This window comes from Leptinotarsa decemlineata, unplaced genomic scaffold, assembly GCF_025532065.1.
Source record: "Leptinotarsa decemlineata unplaced genomic scaffold, Ldec_3_MD MMD2_P_RNA_scaffold_9, whole genome shotgun sequence".
Lineage (NCBI taxonomy): Eukaryota > Metazoa > Arthropoda > Insecta > Coleoptera > Chrysomelidae > Leptinotarsa > Leptinotarsa decemlineata.
Genome location: NW_027412536.1, coordinates 6,430,901 through 6,447,835, shown reverse-complemented (window position 1 = coordinate 6,447,835; position 16,935 = coordinate 6,430,901). Strand labels below are relative to the sequence as shown.

At 34.1% G+C, this 16,935-nt stretch overlaps 1 protein-coding gene across 3 annotated transcripts in view; it reads right to left on the bottom strand.

Moving 5' to 3' along the window:
• LOC111506467 (uncharacterized) overlaps window positions 1-16,676 on the bottom strand; it is a 99,422-nt gene extending 82,746 nt beyond the window's left edge. The window contains exons 1-8 of one of the 3 annotated variants that reach the window (XM_023161533.2): window positions 16,264-16,676; window positions 16,109-16,208; window positions 15,752-16,057; window positions 15,511-15,695; window positions 15,303-15,456; window positions 15,161-15,215; window positions 519-669; window positions 268-453 (exon numbers count right to left, since the gene is read on the bottom strand). In XM_023161533.2, the coding sequence (XP_023017301.2) occupies window positions 268-453; window positions 519-669; window positions 15,161-15,215; window positions 15,303-15,456; window positions 15,511-15,695; window positions 15,752-16,057; window positions 16,109-16,208; window positions 16,264-16,295 (1,169 nt within the window). In that variant the 5' untranslated portion in view covers window positions 16,296-16,676. The remainder of the gene's footprint in view (window positions 1-267; window positions 454-518; window positions 670-15,160; window positions 15,216-15,302; window positions 15,457-15,510; window positions 15,696-15,751; window positions 16,058-16,108; window positions 16,209-16,263) is intronic. The other 2 variants (XM_023161532.2, XM_023161531.2) reach the window with 2 other exon arrangements.
• Between the last annotated feature and the right edge of the window lie 259 nt (window positions 16,677-16,935).

Sequence of the window (16,935 nt, the reverse complement as noted above, 5' to 3'; positions counted from 1 at the left end):
AATTTGTTTTGTCATTATAGAAGATTAGGATTCTGTCAAGTTTTTTATTTAGGAACTGTGAAAATTCAACTCTTTCTTGGATACAAGAAGTTTTTCACTGTTGATCAAAACGTTTGCTACATCCCTTTAGATTAGAGAGCTGATTACTTCTCAAATAATCATAACCTAAAAATTACAAAAATCCTTCTTTGAAGCACAAAATTCAATATTCTCTTTTGACGTCATGGTTTTAACACCCCTGTGTAAATATAAAGCAAAAGTACGTACTGATTGAATCCCATTTTTCCTCCTTTTATTCGACCTTTTTTCGGAACTTCCAAATAGCTTTGTGGCAAGGACGGGTTGTTTTTGTTACACAAAATGTCTTGAGGCATAGGTAAAGGTGCGGCAACTTTCTTGTCTGGTTCTTCTGGATGAGGCCCAATATCTTCCCCTCTCAACCACATATCATACCTAAAAAAAATAGATTCAGCTAGTGAGTTCAATTCAAGATCAATTGACACATGAATCTTTCTTACCGATCTGGTTGAAACCTTTTTACAAAGGTATCCATGGAAATTTTAACCATGTCTTTGCTACAGGTACACTGCGAAGCTCTTTTTCCATACTCAATCCATCGTTCTTGAGCAAAATTTGTTGATTCAGCACAATTGAAACCATGATTGAAACCTAAGATAAGTGAATAATATGTTTCAATATTGTCATGTTTTTTTTAAAATGTGTTGAATGTATACACATTATTTTTATATTGTGAGAAGGATACCATGTTTGCAATATTTAACAGAATATGATATTAGGTAGACAATATAAGAAACTAAAATTTCTTAAAACCAATGCTCTGTTTCACAATACATAAAACTCAATATTTCGGAATATTGCAAGTTTTCCAGTTTTCTCATGTACACAAATGATCTGAAAATATTCCATGCAGTCTCTAATTGCAATGATTCTATGCTAATACAAGAAAACTTTGACAGGTTTATAAAATACTGTGAAAATAATTTTTTGCTGCATGTTTAATAAACATGCAATTAAAGGGACTATTTCTTTGATTATTCTAAGGATATTTTATTCTTTGATTATTTTTTATAGGGATCTTTGTTTTGAAGATATAGAGCAAAAAGGATTTCGACAATAACAATTTATTACCAAAAATTACATGTGTTTCTTAATCTACAAGAACTGTTGAAAATGACTACCCCCGCTCAGATGCAAGAATCCAATCTTCTCCTCATCGACTCCCGAACTCTTTCAAAAACACCAGGATCGTTTCTGATTGTATTACACCCAGCAATTATTCGATTTTTCAAATCTTCCACTGTAATCGGAATGTTGTTGATAGGTACCAATGGAATTGTTAGTTTTTTTATTACTTGGTAGGTCCAGTACATATGGTAGGTAGTATACTTTTATTTCGGCTACGTTAATAATTTCAAAATTACCAAAATTGTTATTGCCGAAATTCTTTTTCGCTCCGTATCTTCAAAACAAAGCGCCCTATCAGAAATCATCAAAGGACAAAATATCCTTAGAATAGCCCCTTAATTTTTTGCCGCATGTTTAATAAACATCCTGTGGTTTTTCAGGAATTTGGTCGTCTGTTTAGAAAGTAAAGGATACTCTTTTTAGCTGCCCGAGCTTTCGCTAATGTATTATTTACTTTATAAACAGACCGAAGCCCCGATAAATCAATCTTCTCCCTCCCTCCCTCTACATATATATATATATATATATATATATATATATATATATATATATATATATATATATATATATATATATATATATATATATATATATATATATATATATGTTAACTCGAAGATTCTCACGGATAAAGTAGAGCTGTTTTCTCGGGTTTCGCTCCGTGTTCTGTGTATTTTCTCCCCATAAGGATTATTTTCACAACGTTTCGGCAAAGTCTCATTTGCCATCTTCTGGTGATGTCTGGTTTTTTCAACTAGACTGATTAGTTCGAACTCTGTGTCTCAATTTATAGGGATGGATGTTTCCCTTTACCTGCGTTGCTGCCACTACCTGTGTTTGCTCGACTACCTGTTTTGGTCTCATTACCTGAGCTGCCTCTCCTGTCTCTGTTATTGTACCTGTATTGTCATGTACCGAGTTTTGCTTCTGGGGTTGAGCGGTCTGATTGATTGTGCGAAGCGATAAAACGGATCTCCATGTTGATGGTAATCTTTGCGCATCATCCCTCTTGTTCATATTATTAGGTCGTTTTTCAATTTCGATAGCCTCTCTGATTGTTCGTGAGCAAAAGTTTTCGTTGCTTGCTAGCATTTTTGTGTTATCGAAATTGATGTTATGTCCTGTTTGAAGTACGTGTTGGAAGAGAGAAGACGTGGTGACTTTTCCCTTCACTGCTAGTTTGTGTTCATCTTTGCGAATGTTGATGTTGAACTAAATCCGTTCGACCAATGATTTTGCCCTTGTAAAGTTCGTCTTCAGACAGATGGCTCCACGTCTTCTTGAAATTCTATGAGTTCCTATGCGGTTTATTGAGCACGCTGTAGAGGGACTTCTTCTTCGATTCTGGCGATTTTCACGATCGGTTCGCAGTAGCCTATTACTTGCCCTTTCTTGAGAGTCAACCTGTTATTAAGGTTGATTATTCTTACTGGAATGGTCTGATTGTCACCATTCACGAGGGATCTGGCCACGATAATTCGTGATTCAGAGCTGTTGGATGGCTCTATCAATGCTGTGCCCAAGCCGGCATGCCCAGCAATTTCAGCTTGAATAATTTTCTCGGTGTTGGAGAGATTCTGTAAATTTCCAGTATAACCACCTCGACGCTATCATAAGGCTGAGAGGGGACGATAAGCAAAATTTCCCCACTTCCGACTTTCAGTAGTTTGTTCCTAATGTCCACCACAAATCCGTAGGGGGACATAATGTCTAGTCCCAGAATGAATTCATCGACGATGATGGCCAGTTATACCTTAGTTTCTATTTCGCATTTTCCAAGCCTCAGTCTCACTTTGGCTTCTTCATAGACTGTCAATCTATCTCCAGTGGCTGTTTCCAGAACAGGTACTACTGATAATTTCTTCAAACTGCTTCTGTTGGAAATGTCGGCTTTCATTACAGACCTCATTGCTCCAGTATCGATGGTGAAAGGGAACTGATGATTATTCAGAAATCCGTCGACAACTAAGCTGTTACTGTTGCGTCCAATCATGGAAATCGAATACTTGGGGGGCTTGGGATGCAGCAGCCAATGCACCCCCCTAACACTAACTGAATTTTGTTTTCCGAACCCTGACGCTCTAGTTCGGGTGATCCCGAACGCCAGTCTCCTTTCGTTGGATGTTCAACGAGATCGACAGTCCCGCCTTAAAATGTCCTTATCTATCGCAGTTATGACATTTAGACCGTCCACTTGCCTTGGGTGCAGTTCCATTCATCAAATATTTCTTAAAGAGTTCTTCAAGACCTACCATGAGTCGATCTGTTCCATCGTCTTCCTTTTCATTGATGGCCTCACTAGAACTTTTCGTTATTGACGCGAAGTATTTTTAGCAGCTTCAAATTCTAAGGCATAAATGATGGCTTCGTTCAGTTTTTAATGACGTGTCATCCTCAATGACTGCTGCAGCTCCGTGTCGCGAACTCCGTCGATGAAAATATGGACACTAATCCAGTGGGCGAAGTTATGGTGCTTCTGGGTAAGCGAGTCTTACTAACCTTTCGACTTCAGCTCCAAACACTTGCAAACTTTCTGATGGACCTTGAGTTCACACCTTCAGTTGAGCTTGGTAGACTTGTTGAAGGTGCTCACAAACATATCTGACCTCCGAGGCTGATACGACTGCTTTATAATCCTTCTGCCTATTCACTGGAATATTTTGCAGAATTTCGGAAACCTTTCGTCGTAGTGCCAGTATAAGAGCTGTTGATTTCTTCTCATTTCTCCACCCATTATTTTCCGCAGCGGCCTCAAATTGTCTGCGATAAATTGACCATGAGGATTCGCCGTCGAAAATTGAAGTTTTAATAAAACTACTGCTAGAAGGGGAAGATGTCGTTTCCGATTTGCATTTATCCACAGTAATCCTTTTCTGTTCCGGTATATATATATATATATATATATATATATATATATATATATATATATATATATATATATATATATATATATATATATATATACCGGAACATCACCAGAAGATGGCAAATGAGACTTTGCCGAAACGTTGTGAAAATAATCCTTATGGGGATAAAATACACAGAACACAGAGCGAAACCCGAGAAAACAGCTTATCATACTTTATCCGTGAGAATCTTCGAGTTAACATAGTTAACATAGTGTGTACTATTCGAGAGTCGACGTTTCGCCATCATCTCAGACGGCATTATCAAGACGTGTTACTGCTTCGCTTCGAGAGGTGAACACCCGGAAAAACAACACATCATATTCCACCATCCGTGAAAACCTACATTGTATATATATATATATATATATATATATATATATATGTGTGTGTGTGTGTGTGTGTGTGTGTGTGTGTGTGTGTGTGTATTCAAGTCGAGCCGCGACCTGATTGCACAAAGACGCACACATTTCATCGCATCATCGCAAGCAAATATTGACGTTCAAGTTGGTTGATGAAAAACATTTTTTGATCGATTACGAGGAGTTCTTATTCGTAAACCCTAGACAACGAAAAACAAGCCTACATTTTGGGGGCTCAACCGGGATAGAGTGGACTAAAATAACCGAAGTTCAAGAAGAGAGCAGCTCAGCTAAGCCAACAGTAGACGGAGTTAGCTACGGCGATACGACGAAAGACGAAGAAAGGAAAGTTATTATAATCTTGTGAGAACAGAGGGCGACAGGACCATCATATCGACAGCAAGTGGAAGGTTTGAAGCACACCAACTAGTTAGTGCATTTAGCTTGGTAATTAGGAATCCGACAAGGTAGGAGGCATATATTTTCCTTTAATCCTCATCAAGTGGAGACAGACGAGTACGACGATTACTACAGTTTGATTTAAAATTAATTGAAGCATTTTCGAGTTGTTTTATTACTAATTTTGTAATATTTCATTTTGACTTTTGTAAACGTCAAATATTCACTTGATCTGAAATTTTACTATTCATAGTTCGGAAGCTAATTCATTTTGAAGTCGTGACTCGATTTGTATAAGGTAACTTCATTTCTGTTTCACTGAATTTATAGAAAGTATTGAATACCCACTGATTATTCACTTTATTACTTTTGTTCTGTTTTTTGACATTATACAGAATGTTTATAATGGCTAACCTTGGTGATACTCCAAAAATAGCTAAATATATTTCTGGCGGGTCGTTGAAAGCGATTAAGGCGTTACACGTTATTGCCTACGGTCAACCTGGTGAAAATCGGAAAACGAGAAGTTCATTACGTGCTTTTTCTGGTTTCAATTTGAATAAAGGTTCAGAGGAATATAAAAAAAGGTAAGTGAAATAAAACAGGAGGTGCAGTTACCTGATCTTGTTGCTATGTGCCACATACTTGATCTTGATTATTCGGGTAATAGTGATGAAGTGTTAGATCGCATTTGTTCTTTTATGAATGACTTGAAAGTTGTGAATGAAATCAATGAGGGACAGACAGATGATGAGGTAGAAGACGGGGAGTCAGAAGTAAATGAAGATTCCGAACAAAGTGATAGTGATGATGGCGGTTGTGTTAGAAGAGGCGGAAAATCAAAAAGAAGAGAATCATTCGCGTTGAGTTTTAGAGATGTTGAGGATAGTATAAGAACATTTGATGGAAAATATGACTATCCGGTAGATAAATGGATTTTGGACTTCGAGGAAATTTCAAAACTCACAGGATGGAATGATTTACAAAAACTGATTTACGCAAAAAAATCTTTGACTGGATTAGCCAAGTTATTTATACAGTCTGAGAAAGGAATTACGAATTGGTCAATTTTGGAAAAAAAATTGAAATCAGAATTTGAAGTTAAAGTAAGCAGTGCTCAGATACATAAGTTAATGCCTCGAAAAAAATTATTTTATATGGAGCAAGAGACTTTTCTGAATTCAAAGACAAAGTCAAGATCTATGAACAAGTGAGAGATGGTAGATCAACTCAAGGATATGAAGGAAGTCAAGGTAAGCATTCTAGAAAAGATTGGAGAAAGGAAATGAAGACGGGTAACGATGACAAGCATGTCAGGAAGAGAAGTGAGGGACGTTGCTTCAACTGTGGCAATAGAGGTCATATGTCTGGAAAATGTCCTGATAAATTCAAAGGAATGAAGTGCTTCAGTTGTTCTGGATATGGACATGTTTCGACAAATTGTCCAAAAAAAATGAATGGAGATCAAGACGATTGCAGTTCCAATATAGCAATAATAGAAATGGGTTCCAGAAACAGTGTGAATATAACTATAGATGGTATTCAGTTGACTGCACTATTAGATACAGGTAGTGATATAACTGCAATAAGACAAGATGTTTATGATATGTTTTCTAATCAATTGAACTAAATAATCATTCAATCCGTCTGAGAGTCATCGGACCAAATAGAATCTCAACAAGAGGATTTTTCGAAAACAATTTAGTGGTCAATGGCGAAGAAGTTGTATTGAAAGTTCATGTCATACCCGCTGAAACTTCGAATTTCAAAGCTATTGTTGGGAATGACTTATTGCTTCAAGCAGATGTATCGTTTCGAGGTGATGAAATTTTAATTTTCAAAAAGGAAAAAGAAAATGTTCTATTGAATATGACCGTGGATGAAGAGAAAGCTGTTGAGGTAATTGATGTCAGCCACATAAAAAATGAAAAGTGTAGAAAACAAGTGAAGGAAATGCTAGACGACTATAGTCCGGAGAAGAAGATGATTACGGATATAAAAATGAAGATCATAATGAAGAGTGAGGAGTCAGTATACCAGAGTACTAGAAGGTTATCAGTATCTGAAAAAAAAGGAGTGGAGAGACAAATAGAAGATTGGTTAGAGGAAGGAATAATAAGACCTAGTTCATCGGATTTTGCCAGCCCACTGGTACTTGTAAGAATAAAGGATGGCAGCACTAGAATATGTTGAGATTTTCGAAAATTAAATAAAAATATAATTAAAGACAGATTTCCTCTTCCTTTAATTGAAGATGTATTAGATAGGTTACAGAGTACTAAATATTTCAGCACAATTGATTTAAGGGATGGATTTTTTCATGTAGATATAGAAGAAACCAGTATTAAATACACTGCTTTCGTTACACAGAATAGACAGCATGAATTTCTAAAATATCCTTTTGGATTATGTAATAGTCCAGCGGTATTTCAGAGATTTGTGGCCAGTATATTCAGAAAGCTTGTTAGTGAAAATATTGCTATATACTATATGGATGATATAATACTACTGAGTTCCACTAAAGAAGAAGGAGTAGAGAGATTAAGAAGAGTTTTACAAGTTGCTAAAGACTATGGAATGGACATTAAAAAGTAGAAATGTCAGCTACTGAAGACGCGTGTAGAGTTTTTGGGTTTCATCATTGAAGATGGTAGAGTGCAATCTTCCAGACATTGGCAATAAAGAATTATCCACAGCCAACTACACTCAAACAAATTCAATCTTTTCTAGGTTTGACAGGTTATTTCCGGAAGTTTATCTCATTTTATTCTCTCATTGCTAAACATTTGAGTGACTTATTGAAGAAGGAACAAAAATACATTTTTGGATATATTTAAAAAAAGCATTTGAGAAGTTGAAAAAATTACTTAGTTCTGAACCTGTATTACGTATCTACAGACAAGGCCATTAAACGCAGCCTGATTGCACAAAGACGCACACATTTCATCGCAAGCGAATATTGAATATTGACGAATATTGACGCATATATATATATATATATATATATATATATATATATATATATATATATATATATAGTGAAATGGATTAACGGGGTCTCTTACTCCAAAAATTCAAAAATCAAAACTCTGCTCTACTTTGCCAAGCTTTCGCTTCTAATGGGAAGCTTCTTCAGGGCCTAGAATTTATTGAGTTGTGAATTTTTTTGCCAATGAATAACATTACAAATCATACTTACAGTAAAAATGAGTAAAAAAAAACAATGAATTGAACATATAAATCGACGAAAGAAAGTTAAACATTAATGGATTTTTTGGTTTGACAAATGTCATATCTTAACATAAATGTCATTTTTCAATGGGCATGATTATCTGATAATCTTCGGCTCTAAAGGGATAGTTGATTGATACAATTTTCATTATTATCATTATGTTTTTTGGTGTAGTTCCAATAAGTTACTGTATATACTGCTGAGATTATCAATGTCACTTCTCTTATTCATACAATCAGAAGACTTATTAATTTCAACCATGGTTGATTATCAAATTGCCTCAAAATTTGGACACACATTTAATTAAATAACTTCTTAAATTTGAATGGAACATCCCGTATTTAGTGGAATAATTTGACGCAAAACTGAATTAGGGTTCCCTATACAAATCTCTTCTGCTTTTTACACAAAAGGCGCTAAAAGCACAAATTTAAATTTTTGAAAATAAGGTGTATCTTAAGTAAAATGCAGGCAAATGTAAAAACTCAAATTTATTGCCATTTCTGAAATATTAAAAAACATTCTTCAAAATAAGAAGATGCATGTGTCTTAATTATTGAGACAAAATATATTAAATTCGCTTGTTTTTAAGCAAATATATTAGACTTCATAGTTAAATAAATACCAAAATTACAATATGGGTCAATAAAAACATACATTTAGTATTTCCTATAAAACCTATTCTATTTTTTCAATAATTGTAGGCTCTGGCCTAGATGACGTTAATTATTATTATGAAACAAAAAGTATTTGACAATGACACAACTTGTTAATCAAACAATTATTGTTTTACATAGTTTAAAATTATTGTCATTTTGAAATATTGTAAAATGAGAACTTATCCCCAGGGAGAATGAATTGATATGATTTTGATAATCGGTGAGTTTGAAGAAAACTGTTTATCAGCGTCAAGAGTATATGCCCAAAGGTATCCTAACTGGAGTCATCCTGTTCATTGGAAAAGTTGTGGCAGCTTTTCCGAAGAACAGGCTGTGTATCTTATAATATGCAAGAACGGAAAAGACTGGTTACTGGAAATGAGGAAAATGAATATTTAGTCTGTTATCTCTAATTGAACACCCTCACATAAGTCAACGAAAAATATGTGAAACAACTGTAGACAAAACCTACATTAACCAAATGGAACACAGTCTAAATACAATAAATCAAAATTATTTCGAATCTGAAGGGAAAATTTATAAACAAACAGATGGACTAGCGATGATATCCCCGCTATCTAGCATTATATCCGAAATATACCTGCAAACCATAGATGAGAAAATCTTAACAATAATAAAAACACATGATGAAAAAGGAGAATGGTTCAGATACGTTGACGATGGACTGTACATATCACAAAACAATGGAATAAGAATAGAACAAATAAAAAAAAGAAATTAACGAAATAAATCAAAAACTATGTTTCAGCATTGAGGAAGAACACAACTCAAAACTTAACTACCTGGACATACCCATAGGATATAACCACAACAAAACACAATTTCAAATGGCAATATACAGGAAACCTACACAAACAAGCTCCACCATACCCGCAAGTTCAAACCATCCACCATCACACAAAATGGCTGCCTATAATGCATTCATATATAGAATGTTAAGGATACCACTCAGCAATGAAGCCCGAAACAAAGAACGGAAAGTCGTATACCAAATAGCGAACGAAAACGAATACACCCAAAAGACAATAGATAAACTAGAAAAAAGAATCAAACAAAAAACACAGAACAAGGATCAAGCCACCCCAACAGACAAAAAACACAAAGATGGACAGCATTTACGTACGTAGGACACCAAACCAAAAAACTAACAAGTGTCTTCAAACCACTGAACATCAACATCACATACAAGCCAAACAAAAAGATAACACAAAAAATGAACAACTATGAAAAAGAAGAAGACAAAGACCAAAACGGGATATACATCTGACCGTATAAAGAGGCAGACGACAGGATGACGTCTCAACTCAGGTATTTCAGGTAAATTTGCCTGTATTTGTACTGCATCAGGTACTCTTCTTTGTGTTAGATCTTCTCTAGGAATGTGTATGGTTTTGTTTAATATATTGAATGTGAGGTCTTGCTGTGAGGTCCATGCGGTTTCCCTTGTTTTCTTGTTTTATGAGTTTTATGTTCTCTGGTAGGGGGAAATTATGTTTGTTTCGTATGGCGTGTGTTGCGAGGTTTGATTTATATACAATTGGATTTATGTATGCCTTTTTGTGCTCATTGTACCTTTGGATTAGTTTTTTCTTGGTTTAGCCGATATAGAATTTGTTGCAGTCCGAGCATTGTATACTGTATATCCCGTTTTGGTCTTTGTCATCTTCTTTTTCATAGTTGTTTATTTTTTGTGTTATCTTCGTGTTCAACTTGTATGTGATGTTGATGTTCAGTGGTTTGAAGATGTTTGTTAGTTTTTTGGTTTGGTGTCCTACGTACGTAAATGCTGTCCATCGTTGTGTTGTATACAATGCTCGGACTGCAACAAATTCTATATCGGCCAAACCAAGAAAAAACTAATCCAAAGGTACAATGAGCACAAAAAAGGCATACATAAATCCAATAGTATATAAATCAAACCTCGCAACACACGCCATAAAAACACAAACATAATTTTCCCCACCAGAAAACATAAAACTCATAAAACAAATCAACAAGGGAAACCGCATGGACATTTGGGAAAACTTGAACATCCATAAATTCAACAGTCATAAATCACTTTTCGAGGAACAAGTACAAATCAAAACACAGCAAGACCTCACATTCAATATATTAAACAAAACCATACACATTCCTAGAGAAAATCTAACACAAAGAAGAGTACCTGATGCAGTATCTCCGGAAAATCAATGAGTTTGATATTACTGAATATCAAGTTTTTGTTATAATACTGTATAATTTTAAGTAATTTCTGGTGCTAACAAAAAATAAAAATAACTGCACCAAACACTTCAAAAAAATTGACCGTGGTTAACTTGTAATATTACAGACTTTTAAAATAAACCATCGTATTCAGGATGCTGTTTATTTATCGTTTTAGCAATTTTTTTTCGTAGTCCCATTTAAAAAAATAAAACTTCACTTAGATGGCCATGATTTCAAATCTAGATGTATTTTTAATTGGTGAACAACTTTTCTAAATAACATTTCCCGAGAGTTTTTAAAATAAGAGTACTTTACACTTGTCTCAAAATCAATTATTTGAAGGCTCCTCTTATGTTACGTGTTTTACTGTATTTTAAATAAATAAGTTTCCCATTTGGTGCATACTTTGGGGATGACACTGTATATATCTAACAATTTATTAATATTTATAGTTATTTTTTTTAGCAGAAAAATGTTTGTCGACAAGATGTATTTCTTATGACATTAGTATATCTCTCTCTCATTCATTGATGACTTTTCTTGTTTTCAAAAGTCCAAAGACACGCAGAGAATTTTCAAGGTAGAAAAATTGTATCACTATAAAGCGATAATGGGAAAGAATACCTGTTAAAAACATTTATAGAACATTTGAAAAGGAGTGGAATAAGTCAATAATTATCCATACCAGGAACTCAACTCCAGAATGTTGTTGCTGCAAGGATGAATCAAACGTTATTTGGAGCAGCTAGGTGGATACTGATTCAATCAGAAGCATTTTGGGACGAAGCTATTTCAACTGCTTGTTACATTAGAAATAGATGTAATTCAACTGCAAACGCTGGTGTCAGCCCAACTGACAAATGGCAAAAAAGTTCCCACAACATTTTACATTCGCGAGTGTTTGGTTGTAGAGCCTGGGTAGAAAATAAAGATCGAACTAGTAAACTTTCACCAGAAGGTATCGCCTGGATTTTCACTGGATATGACTACAATTCCAAAACATATTGCTAATGGAATCTAAGAAACAATCATATTTTCATCAGTCGTGACGTAACATTTGAGGAAGATGTGTTTCCCATGAAAATTTACCATCAAATCTGAAAGCAAGATCGCTTTTCCTGAACATGAGAAAAATATCCAATTTAACAGCAAACAATTTTTTGATAATCAAAGTCAAAATGATTTCCTGACAGATAGTCATGTAGTAGATTTAGATATAGTAGTAGATCCAGAAGTGCAAATAGCAGCAGAAAGTGAAATATCAAATGAAAATCCTAAGTCTCGAAAATGAGGAAAGAAGTGCTGCCAATAGGAATTTGACGCAAAATATGAAGAGAACCAAATCGGTAAGAGCTTTTAAAAGTCCTTTTTGGATGGATGATTATGTTGGCGAAGAGAATAATCCTGTATACGACGAAATAGTTTGTAACCAAGTGACAAATCACTTGACGGACACTGACAGTAATCAAATTAAATAAAAATCTAATGATCCGATTCATGTGAAAGATGCATTGTATGGGAAATACAAGAAATTCTGGAGAGAGGCTATGATAGACGAATTCAAAAACCTTTTAAGAAATGAAACGTGGAATTTTGTTAGTCATCCCAAAAATTGGAAAATAATGAGGACGAAATAGGTTTTCAAAACAAAATACAATGAAAAAGGAAAGACATCGGGCAAGATTAGTAGCATTACGAAATACTCAAATACAAGGCGTAGATTTTGATGAAACGTATGCACCGGTGGTTCAAAAGAAGACGATGAGACTACTGTTTGCATTATCGGTGGAAAGAGATTGAAGTATCGCAGTTATTTATTTGCATGGAAATTCCAACCTGTTAGAGAGCATCAGCTAATAGTAGCTGAAGACAGCATTTCCTGATTTACCAATAGAAAATGAGATTGAACTGAAAAAGAACTAATAATCACCACGTATATAGACGATATCTTTTTGTATGGAGAATTGATGAAATGACATTTTTATTTGGACAAAAGTTTAAAATCAAAGATTTGAAGGAAGTCAAACACGTCTGGTCAATCCGTGTCTCGAGACAAAACGGGACAATAAGACTGGATCAGGAGAGTTTTTGTATAGAATTATTGACAGAAATGATTATGATGAATTCCAAAGGAACCACCACACTATTATAAGTTGGAGAGAAATATCTAAAGTGTGACACAAACAATCACTAAAATTTGTTTGACGAGGAACAGAAACGAATTTACCAGAAGGCGATTGTGAGTTTTTTATATTTGGCAAAGACAAGACTAAACTTGGCTTTTGCAGCAACTTTCATCAGTCAATTCAATCACTGTCTATACAACCATCGCTGGAAAGGCATAGAGCATATTTTGAGGTACCTGAATGCGATGAAAAGCTATGGATTGGGGTATCGAAAAGAAAGTAAAATTGCGACTGCTTATTCATATGCAGACTAAGGCGGAAATTAAGTAGATAGAAAGTTGTTTAGTGGAAGTGGAACAATAAGCTGGTGCTGCCAAAAGCAAAGATGTGTTTCCTTGAGCACAGTAGAATCGGAATTTGTCGCACTCACTGAAACAGCAAAGAAATTTATATTTTTTCAGAAACTGACAGAAGAAATTTGTCAGAATACATACTTCATAAAGACTGTTCCAATTTTCATAGACAAGCAAGGCGCTATGAAACTTGCTGAAAATTATACCACATCAGATCGATCCAACCATATAGATTTGAAGTTATTTTTAAGACTTGACAAAAAAAAATCAAATCATTCTGAAATATGTCACATCGAACTTGAATTTGGGCGAGTCTGACAAAGAATATTCCAACTCCCAAATTCATAGAGCACTTGAAATTTATGGGGATCAAAGATCCAGGAGGGGTGTTAGAAGAAATTTGTTCAGAGTTGATTTTTGTAATATGTTCATAATGAAAGACGTTATATATTAGATATGTCAGTTAAAAATATAATTTTGAAAACCGTTCTCAATCACTTTTGCTTTTCATATTTTCGCATATCTACACTGCGATACTTTCATTCTACATATGTATAATAAGATGAGTTAATAAACATGAGATTTATTCATTAGGTACTGAATATCTTCGGTATAACTTCAATTTGTGAAAAGAAATTATTAATGTACAAAGTTGGTTAAAAGTGCAGTTAGTAAGTAGTTAAATCAGAATACATACTTTTTGAATTTCAAAATTCTTTTTCATTCAACAAAGAATAATTAACACATCTCTAACCATAATACTTAATTAAACAACAAATAAAAAATAAAACACTAGTAAAATAAAAAGGTAAATTTTCGTTATCTGGACACCCGGCGATTTTGAAAAAATTTTTGACTGTACTTACGTATTTTGATGCGTAGATTACGAATCCCAAAGAAAAAAGCGGCGCTCTCCCTTATTTAAAAAGTTACGGCCCTTCAAAGTTCAGAAAAGGGCAACTTTTCAGCCTTCTTTTTCACTAAATAAACTATTTAAAAACACAAGTATTTATTCACTAGGTCACCTTTACACCTTATTCCTCCTTCTTTAACACTTTTCACTTCAATAATCAACATTTTTCTTACAAAAATGTTAAAAAATGTACGGAGCTGCTTTTTGGTTACATATCACTGTATTTTACGTTTTTAAGGTTAATGATATGGTTGGTACGACTGATGCAGTCCATATTCCTGAAGTAATTCAAATGTTTTTTACCTTCATTCTTTAGATCGTAAATTGGTTTTTGGTGGTGTATTACGAATTTAAAATAGTAGGCGACGACAAATACCAACCGCTTTTTTCTGAAATGTCACTAGTAACTAACCTAAAAATAGAATAATGTCACCAGGAGAAGCATTCGTTTTTAAATTAAGTTTTTTATAAGAGAAATGTTGATTATTGAAGTGAAAAGTGTTAAAGAAGGAGGAATAAGGTGTAAAGGTGACCTAGTGAATAAATACTTGTGTTTTTAAATAGTTTATTTAGTGAAAAAGAAGGCTGAAAAGTTGCCCTTTTCTGAACTTTGAAGGGCCGTAACTTTTTAAATAAGGGAGAGCGCCGCTTTTTTCTTTGGGATTCGTAATCTACGCATCAAAATACGTAAGTACAGTCAAAAATTTTTTCAAAATCGCCGGGTGTCCAGATAACGAAAATTTACCAATAAAAATTATTCAAATAGGAAGTTGATTACCTGCATGATAACCATAAGGAAATGTTATCATAATTTCTCCTGCTTCCTGAGTTATCTGTAAAAATAAAACAAAATTAAATAAATATTCATATTTTTTACTTTGGTTCACTACAAATGAAAAAACATGCAGTTACTACATTACCTTATTATAAGGAATTGAATACTGTTTTAATATCTGTGGAGAAATCAAGGTCATTTTATGTCTCAAAAAAGCCTGACAAGTCTTATAAGAACCAGGAAAAAATCCGTTAGCAAGCCTTTCTAATCTTCTGCCATGTTCTGGAGGAACTGAATACCTAATGATAAAAATATTAGTACATATTTGAATTTTTCAAGTATTAAAAAAGTACCAAGTTTTTGGTGCACCAAAATGTAAATAATTGATAGAATAAAGGTCCATGTCTTCTGTATGCCATGCAAATGTAGTTTTCCACATTCCAAAGTATAAATAAGCAGTATTGACTCCTTCTATTGATATACCATAATCTTCATTAACAAAATCTAATATAGTTCCCAGTCTATTTATATTCCATTCCTAAAATATAAAAAAACCTTCATAACAATTTTCTTTTTCAAATTTCTGCTTCGTACATGGACGTCGTCATCAGTTATACTACCAGAAACATCAGCTCCATAGATTGGAGCAACGTAAGTTATATTTTTCCAATATTTTCGTTCAAGATCTTCGTAATCAAAATGTCTAGGGGTAGCGTATCGTTCTGAATTTGCCAATTCTTTATACTGCTGTACGGTCATTGACTTTTTTTGGATGTTTATTTGTTGATATAATCCCTGTTTTCCGGTCACGACTTGGCATATAGGAGCTGGGATTGTCAAATTGAGGTCTTCTACATTATACCCAGATTTGCGAGGAACCCATTCTGGTGGAGGTATTACCTACAATGTTTCAATAAAAAAATATATCCACATTACTACTGAATTGTTTACCTTTGCTAGACCAGCTTTATGGGCCCCTTTTGATTCCATGTGCTTTATATAATTAGAAAAATCCTTAAATTCCTCCCAAGTGGGCCGGAAAACCATAATTCTGAAAATAAATGTTTAGTTTACTTTCACAAATTATCTGGTAATTGAAATCTTACTTTGGAATCCTTTGGTTGTTAGATTCTGCCATGGTTTTTATTTAGTCTTCAGACTTATATAATTCGAGAACCACTTAAAAATTGAACAAGTGCCTGTACATTTTTTTTAAGTAATATTTTCTTTCCAAAAGGAAATGTTGACAATCAAAATTTTCAGGCGGCCATGATTGACACACTAAAAATCACGTAGGAGAATAGACATTATTCTTAATTCAACCACTGATTTTAACAATCCAATTAATCATATAATAATTGTCACTTCACTTTGCACAAATTTAGCGGGTAACAGGATTTTCCTCCCAATTTAAACATATTTTATAGGAAAATATAAACAGTCACACGTTCCCCTTCTTCTGCTGTTATATTGACTCCTCTAACGCCACCAAAACCAAACCACAGAATTTACCATTCTGTGACCAAACCACCAAATACCAAACATTACTGAATGAAGCTAACACTGTGTTACAGTTTTCAGGATTGCCATGTGACAAATATTTTTGGGAATGCACATCCCAATATTCCTGTTATGTTGAGGCGTTAGACTAGTAAATCATGGAAAAGGGTAAAACAGACAAGTGGAACTGTTTCAAAGTTATGGAGTATTATTTTTGTAGTTGTATTAAGAAAAAATGAACACTCACCGGTATAAATCATTTACTATCACCTCCATAC